Here is a 20,623-nt window from a genome sequence, read left to right on the forward strand (position 1 = left end):
TGCTCAAGCTTGGTCGGGGGAAAAGCCTTCGCCATTAATAAGGTTGAGTAAGTGGTTTTCCCCTCACAGTGTAAACAAAGCCACTGGGAAGTTCAGACTGGGCGGAGCCCTCTGCAGCTTGGCAAAGCTGTTGTAGCCAGACTGCCTCTCTAGATTCCTCCTCTCTGGGCAAAGCATCTCTGAAAGAAAGGCAGCAGCTGCAGTCAGGGGTTTATAGATAAAACTCCCATCTCCCTGGGACAGACCACCTGGGGGAAGGGGCAGCTGTGGGCACAGCTTCAGCAGACTTAAATGTTCCTGCCTGCCAACTCTGAAGAGAGCAGCAGATCTCCCAGCACAGCGCTCAAGCTCTGCTGTGGGACAGACTGCCTCAAGTGGGTACCTGACCCCCATTCCTCCTGACTGAGAGACATCTCCCAGCAGCAGTCGACAGATACCTCATATGGGAGAGCTCTGGCTGGCATCTGGCAGGTGCCCCTCTGGGACGAAGCTTCCAGAGGAAGGAACAGGCAGCAATCTTTGCTGTTCTGCAGCCTCCGCTGGTGATACCCAGGCAAACAGGGTCTGGAGTGGACTTCTAGCAAACTCCAGCAGACCTGCAGCAGAGGGGCCTGACTGTTAGAAGGAAAACTAACAAACAGAAAGGAATAGTATCAACATCAACAAAAAAGGATGTCCACACAGAAACCTCATCCAAAGGTCACCAGCATCAAAGACCAAAGATGAGGAAGATCAGGTGGTGAGAGAGGGCATCCTTGTCTTGTACCGATTTTCAAAGGGAATGCTTCCAGCTTTTGTCCATTCAGTATGATATTGGCTGTAGGTCTGTCATAAATAGCTCTTATTATTTTTAGATACGTTCCATCAATACCTAGTTTATTGAGTGTTTTTAGCATGAAGGGGTGTTGAATTTTATCAAAGGCCTTTTCTGCATCTACTGAAGATAATCATGTGGTTTTTGTCATCGGTTCTGTTATGTGACGGATTACGTTTATTGATTTGTGTATGTTGAATCAGCCTTGCATCCCAGGGATGAAGCCGACTTGATCCTGGTGGATAAACTTTTCGATGTGCTGCTGGATTCAGTTTGCCAGTATTTTATTGAGGATTTTCGCATCGATGATCATCAGGGATATTGGCCTGAAATTTTCTTTTTTTGTGTGTGTGTCTCTCCCAGGTTTTGGTATCGGGATGATGCTGGCTTCATAAAATGAGTTAGGGAGGAGGCCCTCTTTTTCCTTTGTTTGGAATAGTTTCAGAAGGAATGGTACCAGCTCCTCTTTGTACCTCTGGTAGAATTTTTTGCAGAGACAGGGTTTTGCCATGTTTCCTAGGCTGGTCTTGAACTCATGGGCTCAAGTGATCCACCTGCCTCAGCCTCCCAAGTGGCTGGGACTACAGGCATGAGCCACCCCACTCAGCCCAGATGATTTTTTATTGCTCATCAATGTCCTTTTGTTTCAGATTGAAGAACTCCCTTAGCATTTCTTTTAGAATAGGCCTGGTGTAGATGAAATCCCTCAGGTTTTGTTTGTCTGGGAAGGTCATTATATCTCCTTCATGTCTGAAGGATATTTTCACCAGATATACTATTCTAGCGTAAAAGTTTTTTCCTTCAGCTCTTTAAATATGTCATGCCACTTTCTCTTGGCCTGTAAGGTTTCCACTGAGAAGTCTGCTGCCAGCTGTATTGGAGCTCCATTGTATGTTATTTATTTTCTCCTGCTGCTTTTAGGATCCTTTCTTATTCTTGATTTTTAGTAGTTCGATTATTAAATGCCTTGAGGTAGTCCTCTTTGGGTTAAATCTGCTTGGTGTTCTATAACCCTCTTGTTCTTGAATATTGATATCTTTCTCTAGGTTTGCAAAGTTCTGTTATTTTCCCCTTTGAATAAATTTCCACCCTGATCTCACCCTCTACGTCCTCTTTAAGGCCAACAACTCTTAGATTTTCCCTTCTGGGACTGTTTTCTAGATCCTGTAAGCCCACTTCATCGTTTTCTATTCTTTGTTCTTTCATCTCTCTGTGTATGTTCTAATAGCCTGTCTTCAAGCTTAATAATTCCTTCCTCTGCTTGATCAATTCTGCTGTTAGGAGACTGTAATGCCTTCTTTCATATATCAATTACATTTTTCAACTCTAGAATTTCTGCTTCTTTTGAATTATTTCAATCTCTTTATTAAATTTATCTGATAGGATTCTGAATTTTTTTTCTGTGTTATCTTGAATTTCATTGAGATTCTTAGAAACAGCTGTAATATTTTGAATTCTCTTTCTGAAAGGTCACATATCTCTGTCTCTCCAGGATTGGTCCCTTGATGCCTTGTTTAGTTCATTTGGTGAGATCATACTTTCCTGGATGGTCTTGATGCTTGTAGATCTTCATCAGTGTCTGGGCATTGAAGAGTTAAGTATTTATTCTAGGCTTGCAAAAGTTAAGTGACTAGCCTGAAGTTGCCCAGTGTGGGTAGACTGAATAATGGCACCCAAAAAATGCCCACACCCTAATCCCTGAAACCTGTAAGAAATGTTACCTTACATGATAAATGACTTAGTCAATGTGATTAGGAATCTCAACTTGGGGGCCTATGTGGGTGGGCCCAATGTAATCAGATAGGTCCTTTTTTTTAATTTTTAAATTTTTTATTATACTTTAAGTTCTAGGGTACATGTGCATAACGTGCAGGTTTGTTACATATGTATACTTGTGCCATGTTGGTGTGCTGCACCCATCAGGGCAGTAGGAAATGTTGAAGACTGAAGCATGAGTTTGAAGTGATGGGAGGAAGCGGTCATGAGCCAAGGAGTGCAGCTAGCTTCTAAAGCTGGAAGAAGCAAGAAACAGATTCTTCTCTGGAGGATCCAGAAGGAAACAGCCCTATGGATGCCTTCATGTTAGAGCCCTGTAAGACTCATTTTGGGCGTTTGAACAGCTCCAGAACTGTGAGAGAATAAATATGTGTTGCTTAAGCTACTAAATTTGTGATCATTTGTTATATTAGCAAAAGGATAACTAATGCACCTAGGAAATGCTCCTGTTCAGTATTTTCAGTGCCAGAATAGGGCTGATGGACGAGGCACTTTTTAATATCAAAGAGAAGTGATTCTCTCACGGTTACGCTCTATTTGGCATTTGTTATTTATTGAGGTGGCTCATCTGCTTTACCAGCTCACATATTATAAGTCACCTTTTGTAAAGTAGGTAAGGGGGTGACAAAATTTGGCACAAAATAAACATTAATGATCATAATGATCTCCCTGAGTCATTGAGGAAGTAAACTTATGTTTGTTATCTTCTGTTTCAAAAGCCTATATAATAGATAATATGTTTCAGGGAAACTTTTCAGTCAAAAAATTTGTTTTAATGTTTATACTTTGGCAGTTGACTGGGCAGGCTGCAGTTATCTAGTAAGTTTATTATTTGGAAAAGACATTAAATGCAGGTTAAATAATGTCCTTTGACTTGAATGGAAAAGAAAAAAACAGGTGCCAGAAAACAGAAATCCAAAAATCTGTCTAAAGGCACATGAAACACTCCTTCCTATCAGAGACTTATCCTGATACACTGATTATTAGAATTATTGGCCAGGCGCGGTAGCTCACGCCTGTAATCCCAGCACCTGGGGAGGCCAAGGCAGGCGGATCACAGGGTCATGAGTTCAAGACCAGCCTGGCCAATATTGTGAAACCCCGTCTCTACTAAAAATACAAAAATTAGCTGGGCGTGGTGGCAGGCACCTGTAGTCCCAGCTATTCAGGAAGCTGAGGCAGGAGAATTGCTTGAACCTGGGAGGCAGAGGTGGCAGTGAGCCAAGATCATGCCACTCCAGCCTGGGTGACAGAGTGAGACTCCATCTCAAAAATAATTATTACAGGGTTTCCAAGGTCCAAGCCTGATACCTATTTTAGAATTAAAGAGTTCAGTATTGTCATCTCATTCCTGCCACTATAAATTATCCTAAGTTTTGCTGCATATATGTGGGTATTCTATTTTCCAAAACTTTTTCTAAGTTGTCATTTATGGGATAGCTAGTCTCTACTGAACACTGTGCTGGGTGCTTTCCATAGTTTATCACTAACCCTCACAATACCCTGCAAGAAGTTCTTACGATGACTATTTCACAAAAGAGGTGGTTACAAAACTTGCCCCAAATCATAGAGCTACAAAGTGAGACAAACCTACTGTCATACTCTCTCTCCACTTTCCACACTGCCTCCTTGATAAAAGAATTAATAGTGTGCAATTAACCTCTAAATCAGCTCTTTGTCTTGAAATTCTTATACTTGTAAAATTCAACATATGGAGGCGGAAATGAAGGAAAATCAGAAATGACACAAAATTTATGAACATGAATATTTAATATCTATTCCATTAGCAACCGTTGATTGTAGAACAATTTTTAATGAATTGGATGGAGGAAAAATTCATTTCATTAACCTTTCATATAAATGTATTATTATTGAACCAAACAGGCCACTATACTTGCAACTCAGTTCGATGTTAATTAGATTACAGGCATGAGGTTTTAAATCAAAGAGAAACAAAAGAAGCCATCAGCAAGCTTCTCAGCCAATGCCTGTTTGTTTGGTGGCTAAAATGGATTTTTTACCAGCAGTATAATTTGCTATATTTCTTTTATCTTCTGATATTTTCAAGTGAATTTTCTCTTGCTTCTATTTGTTGACATTTTATATTAAAAATAAAAATAAAAACATTGAGAATCAGCAAAGAACACATTCTTCATGTCACAGTGTGTTTTACCTGATCAGCTGGGAGGAAATATTCCTACCTCTCCAGAAAACTAAACTTGTATTTTTCACTAGTCTGTCATATCGTATACTGAAAGCACATGCAAAAGGATTGGGAGCTATTTTAGAAAACACCATTATTTAGTTTGGAACCCAGAATCAGAGACCCAAATGTCCTAAACATAAATGTTCTAACCAAATCTGCAGCTGTGAATTGTTTCTCTCTCTAACGTTGACTTTCGGTACATTTAGAATCAATTTCTAAAGGAAACCTGCTCTCAATTCTGATTGTTTCATGTATCAGCTACTTCTTTTCCCAAAATTAATGTTAAATTAATTGTATCAAAAGTGTTATTAAGGTGACAGGTTTATGAGAAAATCATATTTTAAAAAAGAATTAGAAAGTTGTTAAGAAGTCAAAGAAAAGACAGAATGCCAACCAGAAATTAAATAACTAAGTAGGTGTTATTTTCTAGCAATGGGGGGAATCTCGAAGTACAATTTATGTCAGATTATAAAATGTGTATAGCATTACTGGAGTTTTCAAAACTTTAAACATAAACAATGAAAGAAGTTTGCAGTCCCCTAGAGTAGTGGTTCTGAACTTTCCATATCTTGGGCCTTCATTCTATGGGTGCAGTATAGGAAATGTGTAACGTCATGCTAAAAAAATAAAAAATAAAAAAAATAACTAGAGAATTACCTGAACATTTTCCAAGAAATCGTCTGGCTTTGGCACGAGTTCTGTGCCCCTGCCCTACCAATGCTCTGCCAACTCTAGAACACAGAGAATGTGTGCTTTTATACACATAGCCTGGTCCTGGTCCTGAGGAATATGGTAAGACCAGAAGCAGAATGGAAAAAAATAGTAGTAGCAGCAGCGAGAACGGTGGATTAGGAAAAAAACAGTGAAGCTAAAAATATGGGGATTAAAGCAGCCAAAATTCTCACCAACTGTTGAAAAAAACACATGGCATCTTGCCTACTATAATGTAACTACACCCAAATCATGTCAGATTAATGGGAATTCACTCCTTCCAGAAAGCAGTCTCTGAAAAATTATTACTATAAGTAGGTATACACTGAGATATGGGCACTCTGCATAAGGCTTCTTCAGGCAGATGAAATTCTACCATTAATGACTTACTCTTTTGATCTTTCTGGCTATCAACTCTTTCTTTTCCCTTCAAATTATTCAAATGGAATTCTCTAGCATTATACCAAAAAGAAGAGCAAAGCAATACGCTAACATGACACATCTCATGAAATGTCAAAGTTATTTGAAGTTTTGAGAAGAGAATTTTTTAAGTTAATAAGCTTTATTTTTAGAGCAGTTTTTGGTTCACAGCAAAATTGAGCAGACAGTACAGAGAGTTTCTGTATACCCCTGTCCTCATATATGTATAACCTCCCCATTATTGACATCCCACACCACAGTGTTTTATTGTTTGTTATAATCTATAGAGGATTATCTTTTTTTTTGTATTTTTTTTTTATTATTATACTTTAAGTTCTAGGGTACAGGTGGATAACGTGCAGATTTGTTACATATGTATACTTGTGCCATGTTGGCGTGCTGTACCCATCAACTCATCAGCACCCATCAACTCGTCATTTACATCAGGTATAACTCCCAATGCAATCCCTCCCCCCTCCCCCCTCCCCATGATAGGCCCCGGTGTATGATGTTCCCCTTCCCGAGTCCAAGTGATCTCATTGTTCAGTTCCCACCTATGAGTGAGAACATGTGGTGTTTGGTTTTCTGTTCTTGTGATAGTTTGCTGAGAATGATGGTTTCCAGCTGCATCCATGTCCCTACAAAGGACACAAACTAAAAAAAAAAAAAAAAAAAAAAGAGGATTATCTTAATATAAAAATTATAGAATAAAATGAAGAGTTCACACAATTTTTTAAAAGAGGAAATACAAAGAAATGCCCATCTCTACTCCTCCTATAGCCCCAATTCTTGGAATAGTCCCTCTCTTCTGACTTTAGGTGTTTGGGAAAGCACAGTTCAAGAAATACTGCTGGCTTACTGACAACTAATACTTTTGTCAGTTGCTTCAATTACTGGTGAGTAGTAAGAATCTCCAGAAAAGAACATGCATCTGAGGAAGGGACCTGAACAGGGTGACATGAGTAAGTGATGAGAACAGGGCAGAAAGGCAAAACTATATGCCTAAAAAACACTTGCATAAATATTTGACACATTTTTCTACAGAATAAATTTACAAGCCATGAGTGGTGGCTCACATCTGTAATTGCAGCACTTTGGGAGGTCGAGATGGGAGGATCACTTGAGTCCAGGAGTTCAAAACCAGCTTGGACAACATGGCAAGATCCTGTCTCTACAAAAAAAAAAAATTTAAATTAAAAATTAGCCAGGCATGGTGGCACACACCTGTAGTCCTAACTACTTGCGAGGCTAAGACAGGAAGATAACTTGAGCCCAGGAGGTCAAGGTTTCCATAAGCCACGATCACACCTCTGCACTCCAGCCTGGGTAAAGGAGTGAAACTCTGTCCAAAAAAGACGACTACACTTCCCAGCCTGTTTCTTCTCTGTCCCATGTTATATGATCTTTCTACATTGACATGAATGTAGGGTACCATGTATCAAAATGAAAAAAAACAAGAAAAATGACTGCCTCTCAATACTTACTTGTATAAAAATACAACATGTTTTATATCTTTTCAAAAAGAGGTTCCAGTTCTAAGCAAGATGAAACAAGTACACTTCATTTAATCTTTTCCATTGAACACAACTATACCCTGAAAAGACTTCATAGTATAGCTCTCTGAAGAGTAAATGGTAGCAGGTGACTCAAGGGAGGAGAACAGAATTCAAAGCAGTAACAAGCCAGCAGTGGGTTTCCTGATTTGTTTTGGTTTTTCTTTCCCATCTCGTGTTACCAGCTTGGATTCAAAGGCAGCTTCAAATCAGGATGCACTTATTGGGTGCAAACAGAAAGTGCGCCAAGAAAGCCTTCTCTTTGGTTAGAGAAGCAAAAAAGGGAACTCTTAAGGTCAGAAAGAATAAAGAAAATCTGGTTTTCTTAATATTCTCTCACAGTCCACACTCCAGGCAAGCCAGCAGTGATGGGGATGATGAAAGCAGTGGAGGGGGCCGGGGCAGTGACTCCTGCCTGTCATCTCAGCACTGTAGGAGGCCGAGGCAGGAGGATCACTTGAGTCCAGGAGTTTGAGACTAGCCTGGACAACATAGTAAGACTCTCATCTCTTAAAAAATATAATTAGCTGGGTGTGGTGGCACACACCTGTACCCCCAGCTACTTGGGAGGTTGAGGTGGGAGAATCACTTGAGCCCAGGACGTCAAGGATGCAGTGAACTATGATCACACCACTGCACTCCAGCCCGGGTGACAGAGCAAGACCCCAAAACAACAAGCAAAAGCGGTGTATAATGGGCAGGCATCTAAATTCTGAGGAAGGAGACCTTCTCTCTGACTATAGGAGCTGTGGTCTTGAGGGTACAAATTGAGTTAACAGTACTTTTTTCCTCTCTCTGCATTTTCACTGCTTGATACTTTATGTAGACATAATTACAGGATATGTATGGCAACACAGGGAAACTAAAGTTCTACCTTTTGGCCGGAGATAGGAAGGAAGACAGTCAGAGAGCTGGAAAGTGTTGAAGATATCAGATATAGGAGTGAGCTCATGAGAGCAATCCCATTATGTGGTGTGTATGGTTCTTACCCTAAATAGCATGCCAAAGGCTGTGAAAAGTGTAGGATAGGCCGCTATCCAGTTCTCAGAACACTCAGTGGTACATATGAAGGACAGGTCCTAATAGAACAACAAAAGCTGTGAAAAGTTAACTGACATTGTGAATAAAGTCTATAAAATGTGTATTGAAAATTATAGCCTGAATCTAACCAGGTAAATTGTTTGCTAAACAAAAAAATAACTACATTCTTCTTAAAATATAAACAGGATATAAAGATTCATAAGATAATAACAAAATATTCAGAATATAAACCAAAGTTACTTGGCCTATGAAAGACCAGGGAAATCTCAACTCACAAGAAAATCAATCAATAGACACCAATTCTAAGATGACATAAAGGTTAAAATTATCACACAAAGATTTTAGTAGTAACTATTACAACCATTCTCTAATAAGTAAAGGCAACCCTTATAACAAATGGAAGGACAGAAACACTGAGAAAAGAAATAAAAGATATTAAAATGAATAAATAAATGTTTTAAAACATAAAAGTACAGTAACTGGCAGGGTGCAGTGGCTCATGCCTATAATCCCAGCACTTTAGGAGGCCAAGGCAGGAGGATCACTTGAGCCCAGGAGTTTGAGACCTGCCTGGATGACATAGTGAGATCCTCTCTCTAAAAAAAAAAAAAAAAAAAAAAAAAATTTAAGTTAGCCAGACATGGTAGTGCATACCTGTAGCCCCAACTATGCAGGAGGCTTAAGTGGGAGGATCACTTGCACTCAGGGGTTCAAGGCTGCAGTGAGCCATGATCATACCACTGCATTCCAGCCTGAGTAACAGAGTGAGAACTTGTCTCAAAAAAAATTAATAATCATAATAGCACACAAAATTCAATCATATTTCATACTGGCAAGGAACAACTGAAAACTGAACTTTCAAAAACAATAGCTCCAAAAAATGAATTATTTAGATGTAAGTGTGACAAAATATGTGTAAGATATTTACAATGAAAACTAAAAAAATGCTCATGAAATAAATCAAAATGAAGACATAAATGGGGAAACATAGCCTGTTTATGAACTGAAAGACTAAATATAGTTATGATGCCTGTTCTCCCAAAATTGAACCAATACAAATAGATTTAACATAATTCCAATGAAAAACAAGATTTTTTGTACATATAGACATCTGAGTCTACAAAGATTTATATGGAAAAGCAAAGAAACTAAAATAACCAAAGCAATTTTGAAAAGAAAAAGTTGGGTGCATCATAGAACACAATTTTAAAACTTCCTAAAAAATTACAGTAATCAACACAATGTAATGAGAGAGGAGAAAGGAAGAAACAGGTCAGGCAGGCAGTTAGGGTGGGTCCTCTGTTGAATTCTTTCAAGCAAAAGAACAGCCTGCAGGCACAGATAAGGGAACTTGCACAGTGGGGCTTGCCTAAGATGCCCACAGCCACACAGATAAGAAAGGCTACATAGGTGACTTGCCCAAATACACCTGCAATGGAAAATTCCATCCCCTGACACATGTGCAGTAAGCGGAATAAAGCAATACGGAGTAACTCAAGCTTAGGGCCCACATGCGCATTAAAAGGATGGGGTGGAACTACCAGAACTTCGTGCCTTGTGCAAATGAGACACCCAGCCCTCATCAGTTTCTTATAAAAGTCTTTGCATTTAACTGTAACAACAGCAACCCTCTTCTAGATCCCTTCACCACAGCTGAGAGGTTTTTTTTTTTTTGTTTTTTGTTTTTTTTTTTTTTTTTTTTTGAGACGGAGTCTCGCCCTGTCGCTGAGGCTGGAGTGCAGTGGCGCGACCTCGGCTCACTGCAAGCTCCGCCCCCCGGGTTCACGCCATTCTCCTGCCTCAGCCTCCTGAGTAGCTGGGACTACAGGCGCCTGCCACCTCGCCCGGCTAATTTTTTTGTATTTTTAGTAGAGACGGGGTTTCACTGTGTTAGCCAGGATGGTCTCGATCTCCTGACCTTGTGATCCGCCTGCCTCGGCCTCCCAAAGTGCTGGGATTACAGGCGTGAGCCACTTCTTTCGCTTATTAAACTTTCACTCCAACCTCATCCTTTGTGTCCATGCTCCTTAATTCTCTTAGTCATGAGACAAAGAACTCTGGGTAATACCTCACAACTCAGACTGTTACATTGTGGTGCATTGGTGAGACGGTAACAGTAATATTGTGAAGGGGTAGACACATATCAATAGAACAGAATAGAGAGTCCAGGAATAGACCCACACAACTATGAACAACTGATTTTTTTACAAAGGAGGGATTAAAAAAGAAAGGAACTTACTCTTTTCAATAAATGGCATTTGAACAATTGGACATTCATATAAATAAAAATGAATCTAAAACACTGTTTTGCACCTTATATAAGAATTAACTCAAACTGGACCACAAATCTAAATGTGAACAAGTAAAACTATAAGAATTTTAGAAGAAAATGTTTGTAACCAAGGATTAGATAAAAAGTTCTTAAACATGGTAACAAGGAGGAATCTAAGCAAAAATGGATAAGTAGATATCATAGCTCCAAGGGCCTGTCCCTCTGAAGCAATATCAAAAACTAAAGAAAAATTGTCAATACCAACTTTGTCAGGACTCTGGAACACAGTCACAGGTTTACACCAGTGCAAAAAAAAAATCCAAATCCAGAAGAAAGCAACTTCAAAATGGCATACAAGTCTTTGACATTTTAGCTTCACCTTGCCCCATCCTCCTCCCTGGCTTGTTGACAGTCTTAAACTTGACAGTTCGCATTCCCATAGTGAGAACTAGGTCCCTGGTTCTCTAGGGAGCAGAGCAAACCTTATCTTCAAATAATTGTGTTTGTCTGATCTAACCTGTCTGGGGACTACCTATATTATTAATGCAAGGTATCTGCCTTTGTTTCACCTAACTCAAAATTCCCTCAGGGAAGAAAAGCAGCAGATATTCCTCAAAAACACTGTAATACAAACAAACAATCCCCAGTGACCTATACAAAAGACTACAGATAGTCCCCAGTACACAGCCAATCTGTACAAACTTGGAGAATTTTTTTCTTTTTTTTAGAGATAAGGTCTCACTCTGTTACCCAGGCTGGAATGCAGTGGAACCATCATAGCTCACTACAGCTTTGAACTCTTGGGCTCAAGCAATTCTCCCACCTTAGCTTCCCAAGTAGCTAGGACTATAGGTACATGCCACTACATCTGGCTAATATTTTAAATTTTGGTAGAGATGAGGAATTGCTGTGTTGCCCAGGCTGGTCTTGAACTCTTGGCCTTAAGTGATCCACCTGTTTCAGCTTCTGGAGTTGCTGGGATTACAGGCATGGCACAAGGCACCCTGCTCTGGCTCTAATTCTTCTTTTTTTCCCTATTCTGATTCTCTCTATCTCATTTTTTCCCGCTATTCGAGAAAACTGCTATCAAATCAACAAACAGCTAAAACCCACAGTAAGCAAAAAAATCACAAAAAGTGAAGTAAGCAAACAAACAAAAATCCCTAAAAGGGAAGAATCTCATTTTCAGAGTTTCACATGTATTTTTAATGTTTAGGAAACTTAAAATGTTCTAAACATACTTTGTTTACAACAAAAGTATTACAAGGCATGCAAGAAGCAAGAAAGTATGGCCTATTCACAAAAGTAATTAATAGAAACTATCATATAGAAAGCACATATATTGAATTTATGAGAAAAGACTTTAATTCAGTTGTACTAAATATGCTCAGAGAGCTAAAATAAATCATGAACAAAGAGGTAAAGAGAACCAGGAGAACAATGTATAAAGAAATAGGGAGGGTGGCTGGCAAGATGGCCGAATAAGAGCAACTCCGGTCTGCAGCTCCCAGCGCGATCAATGCAGAAGGCAGGTGATTTCCCCATTGCTTGTGTGTGTCAGGTTTGTCAAAGATCAGATGATGGTAGATGTGTAGTGTTATTTCTGAGGCCTACATTTTGTTCCATTGGTCTATATATCTGTTTTGGTACCAGTACCATGCTGTTTTGGTTAATGTAGCTTGTAGTAGAGATAGCGTGATGCCTCCAGCTTTGTTCTTCTTGCCCAGGATTGTCTTGGTTATGTGGACTCTTTCTTGGTTCCATATGAAGTTTAAAGTAGTTTTTTCCAATTCTGTGAAGAAAGTCAGTGGTAGCTTGATGGGGATAGCATTGAATCTATAAATTACTTTAGGTAGTAAGGCCATTTTTGTGATATTGATTCTTCCTATCCATGAGCATGGAATGTTTTTCCATTTGTTTGTGTCCTCTCTTATTTCCATGAGCAGTGGTTTATAGTTCTCCTTGAAGAGGTCCTTCACATCCCTTGTAAGTTGGATTCCTAGGTATTTTATTCTCTTAGTGGCAATTGTGAATAGGAGTTCACTCATGATTTGGCTCTCTGTCTGTTGTTGGTGTATAGGAATGCTTGTGATTTTTGCACATTGGTTTTGTATTCTGAGACTTTGCTGAAGTTGCTTATCAGCTTAAGGAGGTTTGGGGCTGAGATGATGTGGTTTTCTAAATATACAATCATGTTATCTGCAAACAGAGACAGTTTGACTCCTTCTCTTCCTATTTGAATACGCTTTATTGCTTTCTCTTGCCTGATTGCCCTGGCGAAAACTTCCAGTCCTATGTTGAATAGGAGTGGTGAGAGAGGGCATCCCTGTCTTGTGCCAGTTTTCAAAGGGAATGCTTCCAGTTTTTGCCCATTCAGTATGATATTGGCTGCGGGTTTGTCATAAACAGCTCTTATTATGCTGAGATATGTTCCATTTTAGTTTATTGAGAGGTTTTAGCATGAAGGGCTGTTGAATATTGTTGAAGGCCTTTCCTGTGTCTATTGAGATAATCATGTGGTTGTTGTCATCGGTTCTGTTTATGTGATGGATTACGCTTATTGATTTGCCTAGGTTGAACCAGCCTTCCATCCCAGGGATGAAGCTGACTTGATCGTGGTGGATAAGCTTTTTGATATGCTGCTGGATTCGGTTTGCCAGTATTTTATTGAGGATTTTCACATCGATGTTCATCAGGGATATTGGCCTGAAATTCTCTTTTTTTGGTTGTGTCTCTACCAGGCTTTGGTATCAGGATGATGCTGGCCTCATAAAATGAGTTAGGGAGGATTCCCCCTTTTTCTATTGATAGGAATCATTTCAGAAGGAATGGTACCAGCTCCTCTTTATATCTCTGGTAGAATTCGACTGTGAATCCGTCTGGTCCTGGACTTTTTTTGTTTGGTAGGCTATTAGTTATTGCCTCAATTTCAGAACCTGTTATTGATCTGTTCAGAGATTCAACTTCTTCCTGATTTAGTCTTGGGAGAGTGTATGTAGGGTACAGGGATTTATCCATTTCTTCTAGATTTTCTAGTTTATTTGTGTAGAGGTGTTTATAGTATTCTCTGATGATAGTTTGTATTTCTGTGGGATCAGTGATGATATCCCCTTTATCATTTTTTATTGCATCTATTTGATTCTTCTCTCTTTTCTTCTTTATTAGTCTTGCTAGTGGTTTATTTTGTTGATCTTTTCAAAAAACCAGATCCTGGATTCATTGATTTTTTCAAGGGTTTTTTGTGTCTCTGTCTCCTTCAGTTCTGCTCTGATCTTAGTTATTTCCTGCCTTCTGCTAGCTTTTGAATTTGTTTGCTCTCGCTTCTCTAGTTCTTTTAATTGTGATGTTAGCGTGTCAATTTTAGATCTCTCATGCTTTCTCTTGTGGGTATTTAGTGCTATAAATTGCCCTCTACACACTACTTTAAATGTTTCCCAGCGATTCTGGTACGTTGCGTCTTTGTTCTCATTGATTTCAAAGAACATCTTTATTTCTGCCTTCATTTCGTTATGTGCCTAGTAGTCATTCAGGAGCAGGTTGTTCAGTTTCCATGTAGTTGTGTGGTTTTGAGTGAGATTCTTAATCCTGAGTTCTAATTTGATTGCACTGTAGTGTGAGAGACAGTTTGTTGTGATTTCTGTTCTTTTACATTTGCTGAGGAGTGTTTTACTTCCAATTATGTGGTCAATTTTAGAATAAGTATGATGTGGTGCTGAGAAGAATGTATATTCTGTTGATTTGGGTGGAGAGTTCTGTAGATGTCTGTTAGGTCCACTTGGCGAGTTCAAGTCCTGGATATCATTGTTAATTTTCTGTCTCATTGATCTAATATTGACAGTGGGGTGTTAAAGTCTCCCATTATTGTTGTGTGGGAGTCTGAGTCTCTTTGTAGGCCTCTAAGGACTTGCTTTATGAATCTGGGTGCTCCTATATTGGTTGCATATATATTTAGGATAGCTTTTCTTGTTGAATTGATCCCTTTACCATTATGTAGTGACCTTATTTGTCTCTTTTGATCTTTGTTGGTTTGAAGTCTGTTTTATCAGAGACCAGGATTGTAACCCTTTTTTTTTTTTTGCTTTCTGTTTGCTTGGCAGATCTTCCTCCATCCCTTTATTTTGAGCCTGTGTATGTCTTTGCACGTGAGATGGGTCTCCTGAATACAGCACACTAATGGTCTTGACTCTTTATCCAATTTGCCAGTCTGTGTCTTTTAATCGGGGTCATTTAGCAGTTGTACTTACAGAGATAGAGTAGAATGATGGTTGCAGAGCCTGGGAAAGGGTAGTGTGTGTGGGGGCGAGCAAGGTGGTATGGTTAATGAGTACAAAAATATAGTTAGATAGAATGAATAAGATCTAGTATTTGGTAGCATAACAGGATAACCATAGTCTACAATAATTTATTGTACATTTAAAAATAACTAAAAGACTGTAATTGGATTGTTTGCAACACAGAGAAAGGATAAATTCTTGTGGTGATGGATACCCCATTTACTCTGATGTGATTATTATGCATCGTATGCTTGTATTAAACTATCTTATGTATCTCATAAATACTTTGGACCTGCAAAAATTAAAAATATAAAGTTTTCAAAAATCATTTTTTCTTTTAAAACCAAGTTTTATATATTCTCTAAGTTTATTCTTTTCCATCACAATTGAACAAAATTGTTTTGTATACATATAGTGATATTAAAGTTCTTTTAGTTTTGGCCTCTTATAATCATTTTTGCTTTTGACTCAGTTGTGTTAACTTATAAGTCAGTGTGAGTTAATGGGTGCAGCACACCAACATGGCACATGTATACATATGTAACAAACCTGCATGTTGTGCACATGTACCCTAGAAGTTAAAGTATAATAAAAAAGAAAAAAAATTATAAGTCAGTGGTGCTGCTTTTTAAAAACTAGCATCAGCATATCTATTTTCCCCATTTCTAATCATCTTTAAAATAAAATAAGGGAAAATTTACTAGAAAATCATGTGATTTACAAGTGTAGTTGAACAAAGTTGGTGATTATATGGAAAGCATATATAAAACATATGGAAGATATAAAACAATGTTATAATTAGAAATATTCTTCAGGAGATTTTAAAGGTTCACATTCCAAATGTGAAATACGGACTAAGAATATTAAAGTAGGCTGGGCATGGTGGCTCACACCTGTAATCTAGCACTTTGGGAAGCTGACATGGGTGGATCATTTGAGGTAAGGAGTTCGAGAACAGCCTAGCCAACGTGGTGAAACCCCACCTCCACTAAAAATACAAATATTAGCCAGGAGTGGTGGTGCACATCTGTACTTCCAGCTACCTGGGAGGCTGAGGCAGGAGAATTGCTGGAACCTGGGAGGTGGAGGTTGCAGTGAGCTGTGACTGTACCACTTCACTTCAGCCTGGGTGACAGCAAGACTGTCTCAAAAAAGAAAAAAAAAGAGTATTAAAGTATAACATTTGAAAATACAGATAAAATCAAAGGCAGATTGTTTGCAAATAGTTGAAATAAGCACTAGGTTATGCATTGTACATATGAGTATACACTATTCTATATATCATTACATATTACATATATTTATTACATATGTTGTTATACACATGTAACTGTGAACATAGTAGTTTACCTCATTACTCATTTAGGCCAAGGGAGAGTAAGGTTATTGTTTGGTTCAGTGACATTTTGGAATTCTAAACCAGGAATGATGTGTTGAAAGTAAAGACTAAAGGTCTTTCCTTGCTTCCAGAGGTACTTGCAGAGTGAATTGTTTACTGTTTCACTTATTTAGTCTTTTAGTGTTTTTATTTTCACCCTCTGGAGTGAGAGAAATGCCATTTAGTAAAAAGCAAATGCTAGTAATACTAACAATTTTGACAATAGGGCATAAATACTTTGGTCATTAATTACATTTTTGTTACCTCTGAAATATTACAACATTAGTTACTTTTAGTTAGCATTTACTGCAGTCAGCAGTCAAGACACTTAGAGCTTTTTATATTTTTTCCCTCTCAACTGTGAGCATCTTGAGGGTGCTCTAGTCTCATTTTTTTTTTTAAATTTGTGTTATGTGTCATGGTGCCTGGCACTGTTGATTTTTAGGGAATGTTAATTGAGAGAAAGAAGTAATGGAAACTTATTCTTGTAATCCAGTTGTCTTTATATGATTTGTGAAGTCATCTAGTAGTATGCATGGAATAATCACTGTGGTATATTTGTGGTGACCAACAAGAAAATAATGAATGGAACACTTGAAAATCTAGGCATCCCACTTTAGTTGAGTTTATTTACTAGCTCCCTATATGTTTCTCTTCTTCTTGGCTAAAGCTTCAGCCTAAAATCATTGTACTTAGGGTATAGGTGTTCTCAACAGTTAGTCCATGTTGCCAAACTGATGACCAGCATGTAGTGTATGTTGGTGGGTTCATGAAGTAAGTGTGTATATGATCTGATGTTGACTGGGCACCAAGTATTCACCATTGCCCTGGAGATCCCAACTTTGGCATGCTGCACCTATTCTGCCTTTCTATATATAAATTAGTACTTCTCCCAGATGAAGTGGTTTTGTGTGAAACCTGTGATAATAAGATAAATATTAGTAGCTGGAACCCATAGAAGGAGAAGCAGATACACTCTTGGCAGGTCACGACAATTTCCCTGAAGCTTGGATAAACAGCTGTGAATCTCAACACATCCTGACCTTTGCTTTGGAGAAGGCTAGCAAGCCTATGGGTGGCTGTTATCTCGCTCAGAACTTGGTAATACCAATTTATTTTAGTCAGGTGATTTAGATTTTGTCTGGGAGCCTTATAGCAATGAGAAGTCTCAATTATATAGTTTCTTGATTGCTCATAGTCTTTTATGGAACAAGAGAAAGAATGAATGAGACAGTTATAGAAATGGAATAATATTATATTGAATGCTAAAATATTTAAAATATTTATTGGACTCCCTTGTATTCTGTTAGTCTATAATTATGTGTTTGTATTAAGATTCTTTTCCCATTAAATAATAACAAAAATAGCTAATTTTATTGGGTGCTTAACTCTTTGCCAATTACTGTACTGGATTCTCTTTATTCTATTTCAATAACTCACAATCAGGTTTTATCATCAGCTTGAACTCCATAGTGACGTATCTCTCACAAAAGTATAAACAACTCATTTTTATTCAACAGCCATTTGTACATGTAATGAATATTGCACGGATAAATGTTGGGAGAGCCCCACTCTATGAGTTTGGAGCAGGGGGGTTGTCAGAGCTGTACTCTTTATGCTATCTTTAGAGGGATACAACCCTAAGCTTTTAACAGGTAAAATCTTATAAAGTTGGATTAGAGACTCTGGAAGGGCATAAGGGAAGACCAAAGATGACCTTTGACCCTTCTCTCCTATATCACTTTTTAAAATATTTTCCTGAAGAAAGGAAACCAAGATTGTGGGAGGCATCGTCCAGTCTTACCTTTTCTTACCTAATTTGTAAGTGTTCTAAGAAAACAAAACATGCACGTTCTCCTTGAGCTCCTGCGTGAACATGAGACCAAAGCTTGCATTTAACACTGAACTTTACCTACCTCCCTAGCGGTAGATAAATCATACTTTTCAGTGGTTTTACTTGGCAGACAGGAGAATCAGTTGCCCTCTCAAGTAAGCAATGTTTTGCTTCAAATATGTAAGAAGTTATCAGAATTCATTGGTACTAACTTAAGATTTTTTTTCTTATAATATGTGAAATCAATAACTAAGACATTTTTGTGTCTCTTAGTTAAGTTTACAGTTATTCGGCATTTTTGTATATAAAAACATACAAATATGTATATTTTTAGTTTAGTTTTAATATAGCATTTCTGTAGTGATGTAAACTGTAGTTATTTTTAGTTGGAATATACTGTTGCCTCTTGGAATATAGAAACCACCTAAAAAGTGAAATGAAAAAGGTAATGAAAAACCGTTTGTAAACACATTAAAGATTAAAACAGTGACTGAGTCCAGTGAAGGGAAGTGATCCTATGAATTAGTAATGAAAGTACATTTATAGGTTATTATCTTACTGGGGTCTGAGTTTTAACAGCTGCTGATACTTTAATAGAAGCCTGAGTAGTCTGTCATAATTTGAGTATTCATTCTGTTTATGGATTGTTTTTTAATAGAAACACTGAATGGTGTTGCCTATCTTAAATTACCTCAAAGAGTCATTATAATATTAAGATAAGTAAATATATCTTGTAAACATGAAAGGTGCTTTTTCACTCTCTGTGTATATGCATTTGTAATATAAAAATTTTAAATTATGTATTTTGTATTGAGTGATAGTTTTAGGAGTTTGAAACTTCATTTAGATCCCAAGAATACAATTTGTAACAATTTCTAAGTATATTGGACTGAAAAAAATACGTTTGTGTTATAAACAGAATTGTAAGAGAATTTCAGTTGAATAGGAGACCAGGTATTTTAGAAGCAGATGTTGCCATATAAGCAATGAGTATGTTAATTATATGTTATTTGCATGTATTAATTAGGTACACACCTAATTTGCTGGTTGTATACAGGTAACACTTTGTCACCTGCTTGGTTTTACTCTGTGTACTTGAAAACAAACTGCAGGCTTGATGTAGTGGCTTACGCCTGTAATCTCAGCACTTTGGGAGGCTGAGGTGGGAGGATTGCTTGAGCCCAGGAGTTCAAGGCTGCAGTAAGCTAGGATTGCGCAACTGCACTGAAGCCTGGTTGAAAAAGTGAGACCCTCTATTAAAAGAAAGAAAAAGAGAAAAGAAAACAAATGGCAGTTTCTTAAAACTATTCTAAAATTTAAATATTTAAATGTCTTATTAATTCTCTGGTCTTTTCTGCAGTTAGTTGGAACGAGGAATCTTTTCCTATAATCACAATTGATAATACTAGTTTTTAAAATAATTCAATTAAAGAATACAAAGGACAATAACCTTTTTTGGTTTCTAAGCAAAGCACACATATAGGTAATTGCTTTGAAATACTATGTTTGAAACAACACATTAAAAGTAAGTAGCCATGTTGTGTTACTCATTATTAAAATTATCTTAATAGTAATCACACACTGATTTGTTCCTTTATAATTATTTAAGAGCGGGAAATAGAAAATAAGTAGAATTCATCTCATTTATTTTTGCACTGTACCAGATACTTAGGTGAGGTATAAAGAAATCTTCATGTCCCTGTCCTGAGGAGCTTATGGCATTAAAGGTGGGATAAGAAATATTTTTTAAATAGTTCAAAAACAATAAAAGTAGTGTGTGAATAAATATCAAAGAATGTGATAAAGTTGATGTGTCTTAGAAGTGAAAAGATGTAAATTTTAAGTAGAAGTTGCCTGATGAAAGTATGCTTATGATGTTAGAAGTTAGTTCATTTCATCACGAACTGTTCACTAGGTTTTTAAATCAAGTACATCTCAATCTTCGTTCTGCTGACCTGTTGTTCTAGTAAAGAATCACCATCAGTCTTGTTGGAGCACAGGCAAAACATGCATTATATATCTTTTATTTCTAGGCATACTTCCGACAGGGTGTTGCCCTCCAGTACCTTGGACGTCATGCCGATGCCCTGGCAGCCTTTGCATCTGGACTGGCTCAAGACCCCAAGAGTCTCCAGCTTCTGGTGGGGATGGTGGAAGCCGCCATGAAATCTCCCATGAGAGGTAAATATGATAAAAGTACTTGGTGTAACATTAATTTAAAGAAGAAGATTTCTAGCCTTCCAAGACTTTAGGCTCAGGCACAGAGAACTGATAGGTTATCAAATTAGCTAAGATTTGATATTTTAGACCAAGGAAGATCAAGAATAACTGCCAACAAGTGATG

At 37.8% G+C, this 20,623-nt stretch overlaps 1 protein-coding gene across 5 annotated transcripts in view; it reads left to right on the forward strand.

Moving 5' to 3' along the window:
* TTC28 (tetratricopeptide repeat domain 28) overlaps positions 1 to 20,623 on the forward strand; it is a 718,240-nt gene that overhangs the window by 370,219 nt on the left and 327,398 nt on the right. For all 5 annotated transcript variants that reach the window (XM_015149977.3, XM_077950259.1, XM_077950260.1 and 2 more), the window contains one exon: positions 20,313 to 20,460. In XM_015149977.3, the coding sequence (XP_015005463.2) occupies positions 20,313 to 20,460 (148 nt within the window). The remainder of the gene's footprint in view (positions 1 to 20,312; positions 20,461 to 20,623) is intronic.

Source organism: Macaca mulatta, chromosome 10, assembly GCF_049350105.2.
Source record: "Macaca mulatta isolate MMU2019108-1 chromosome 10, T2T-MMU8v2.0, whole genome shotgun sequence".
NCBI classification, from domain to species: domain Eukaryota; kingdom Metazoa; phylum Chordata; class Mammalia; order Primates; family Cercopithecidae; genus Macaca; species Macaca mulatta.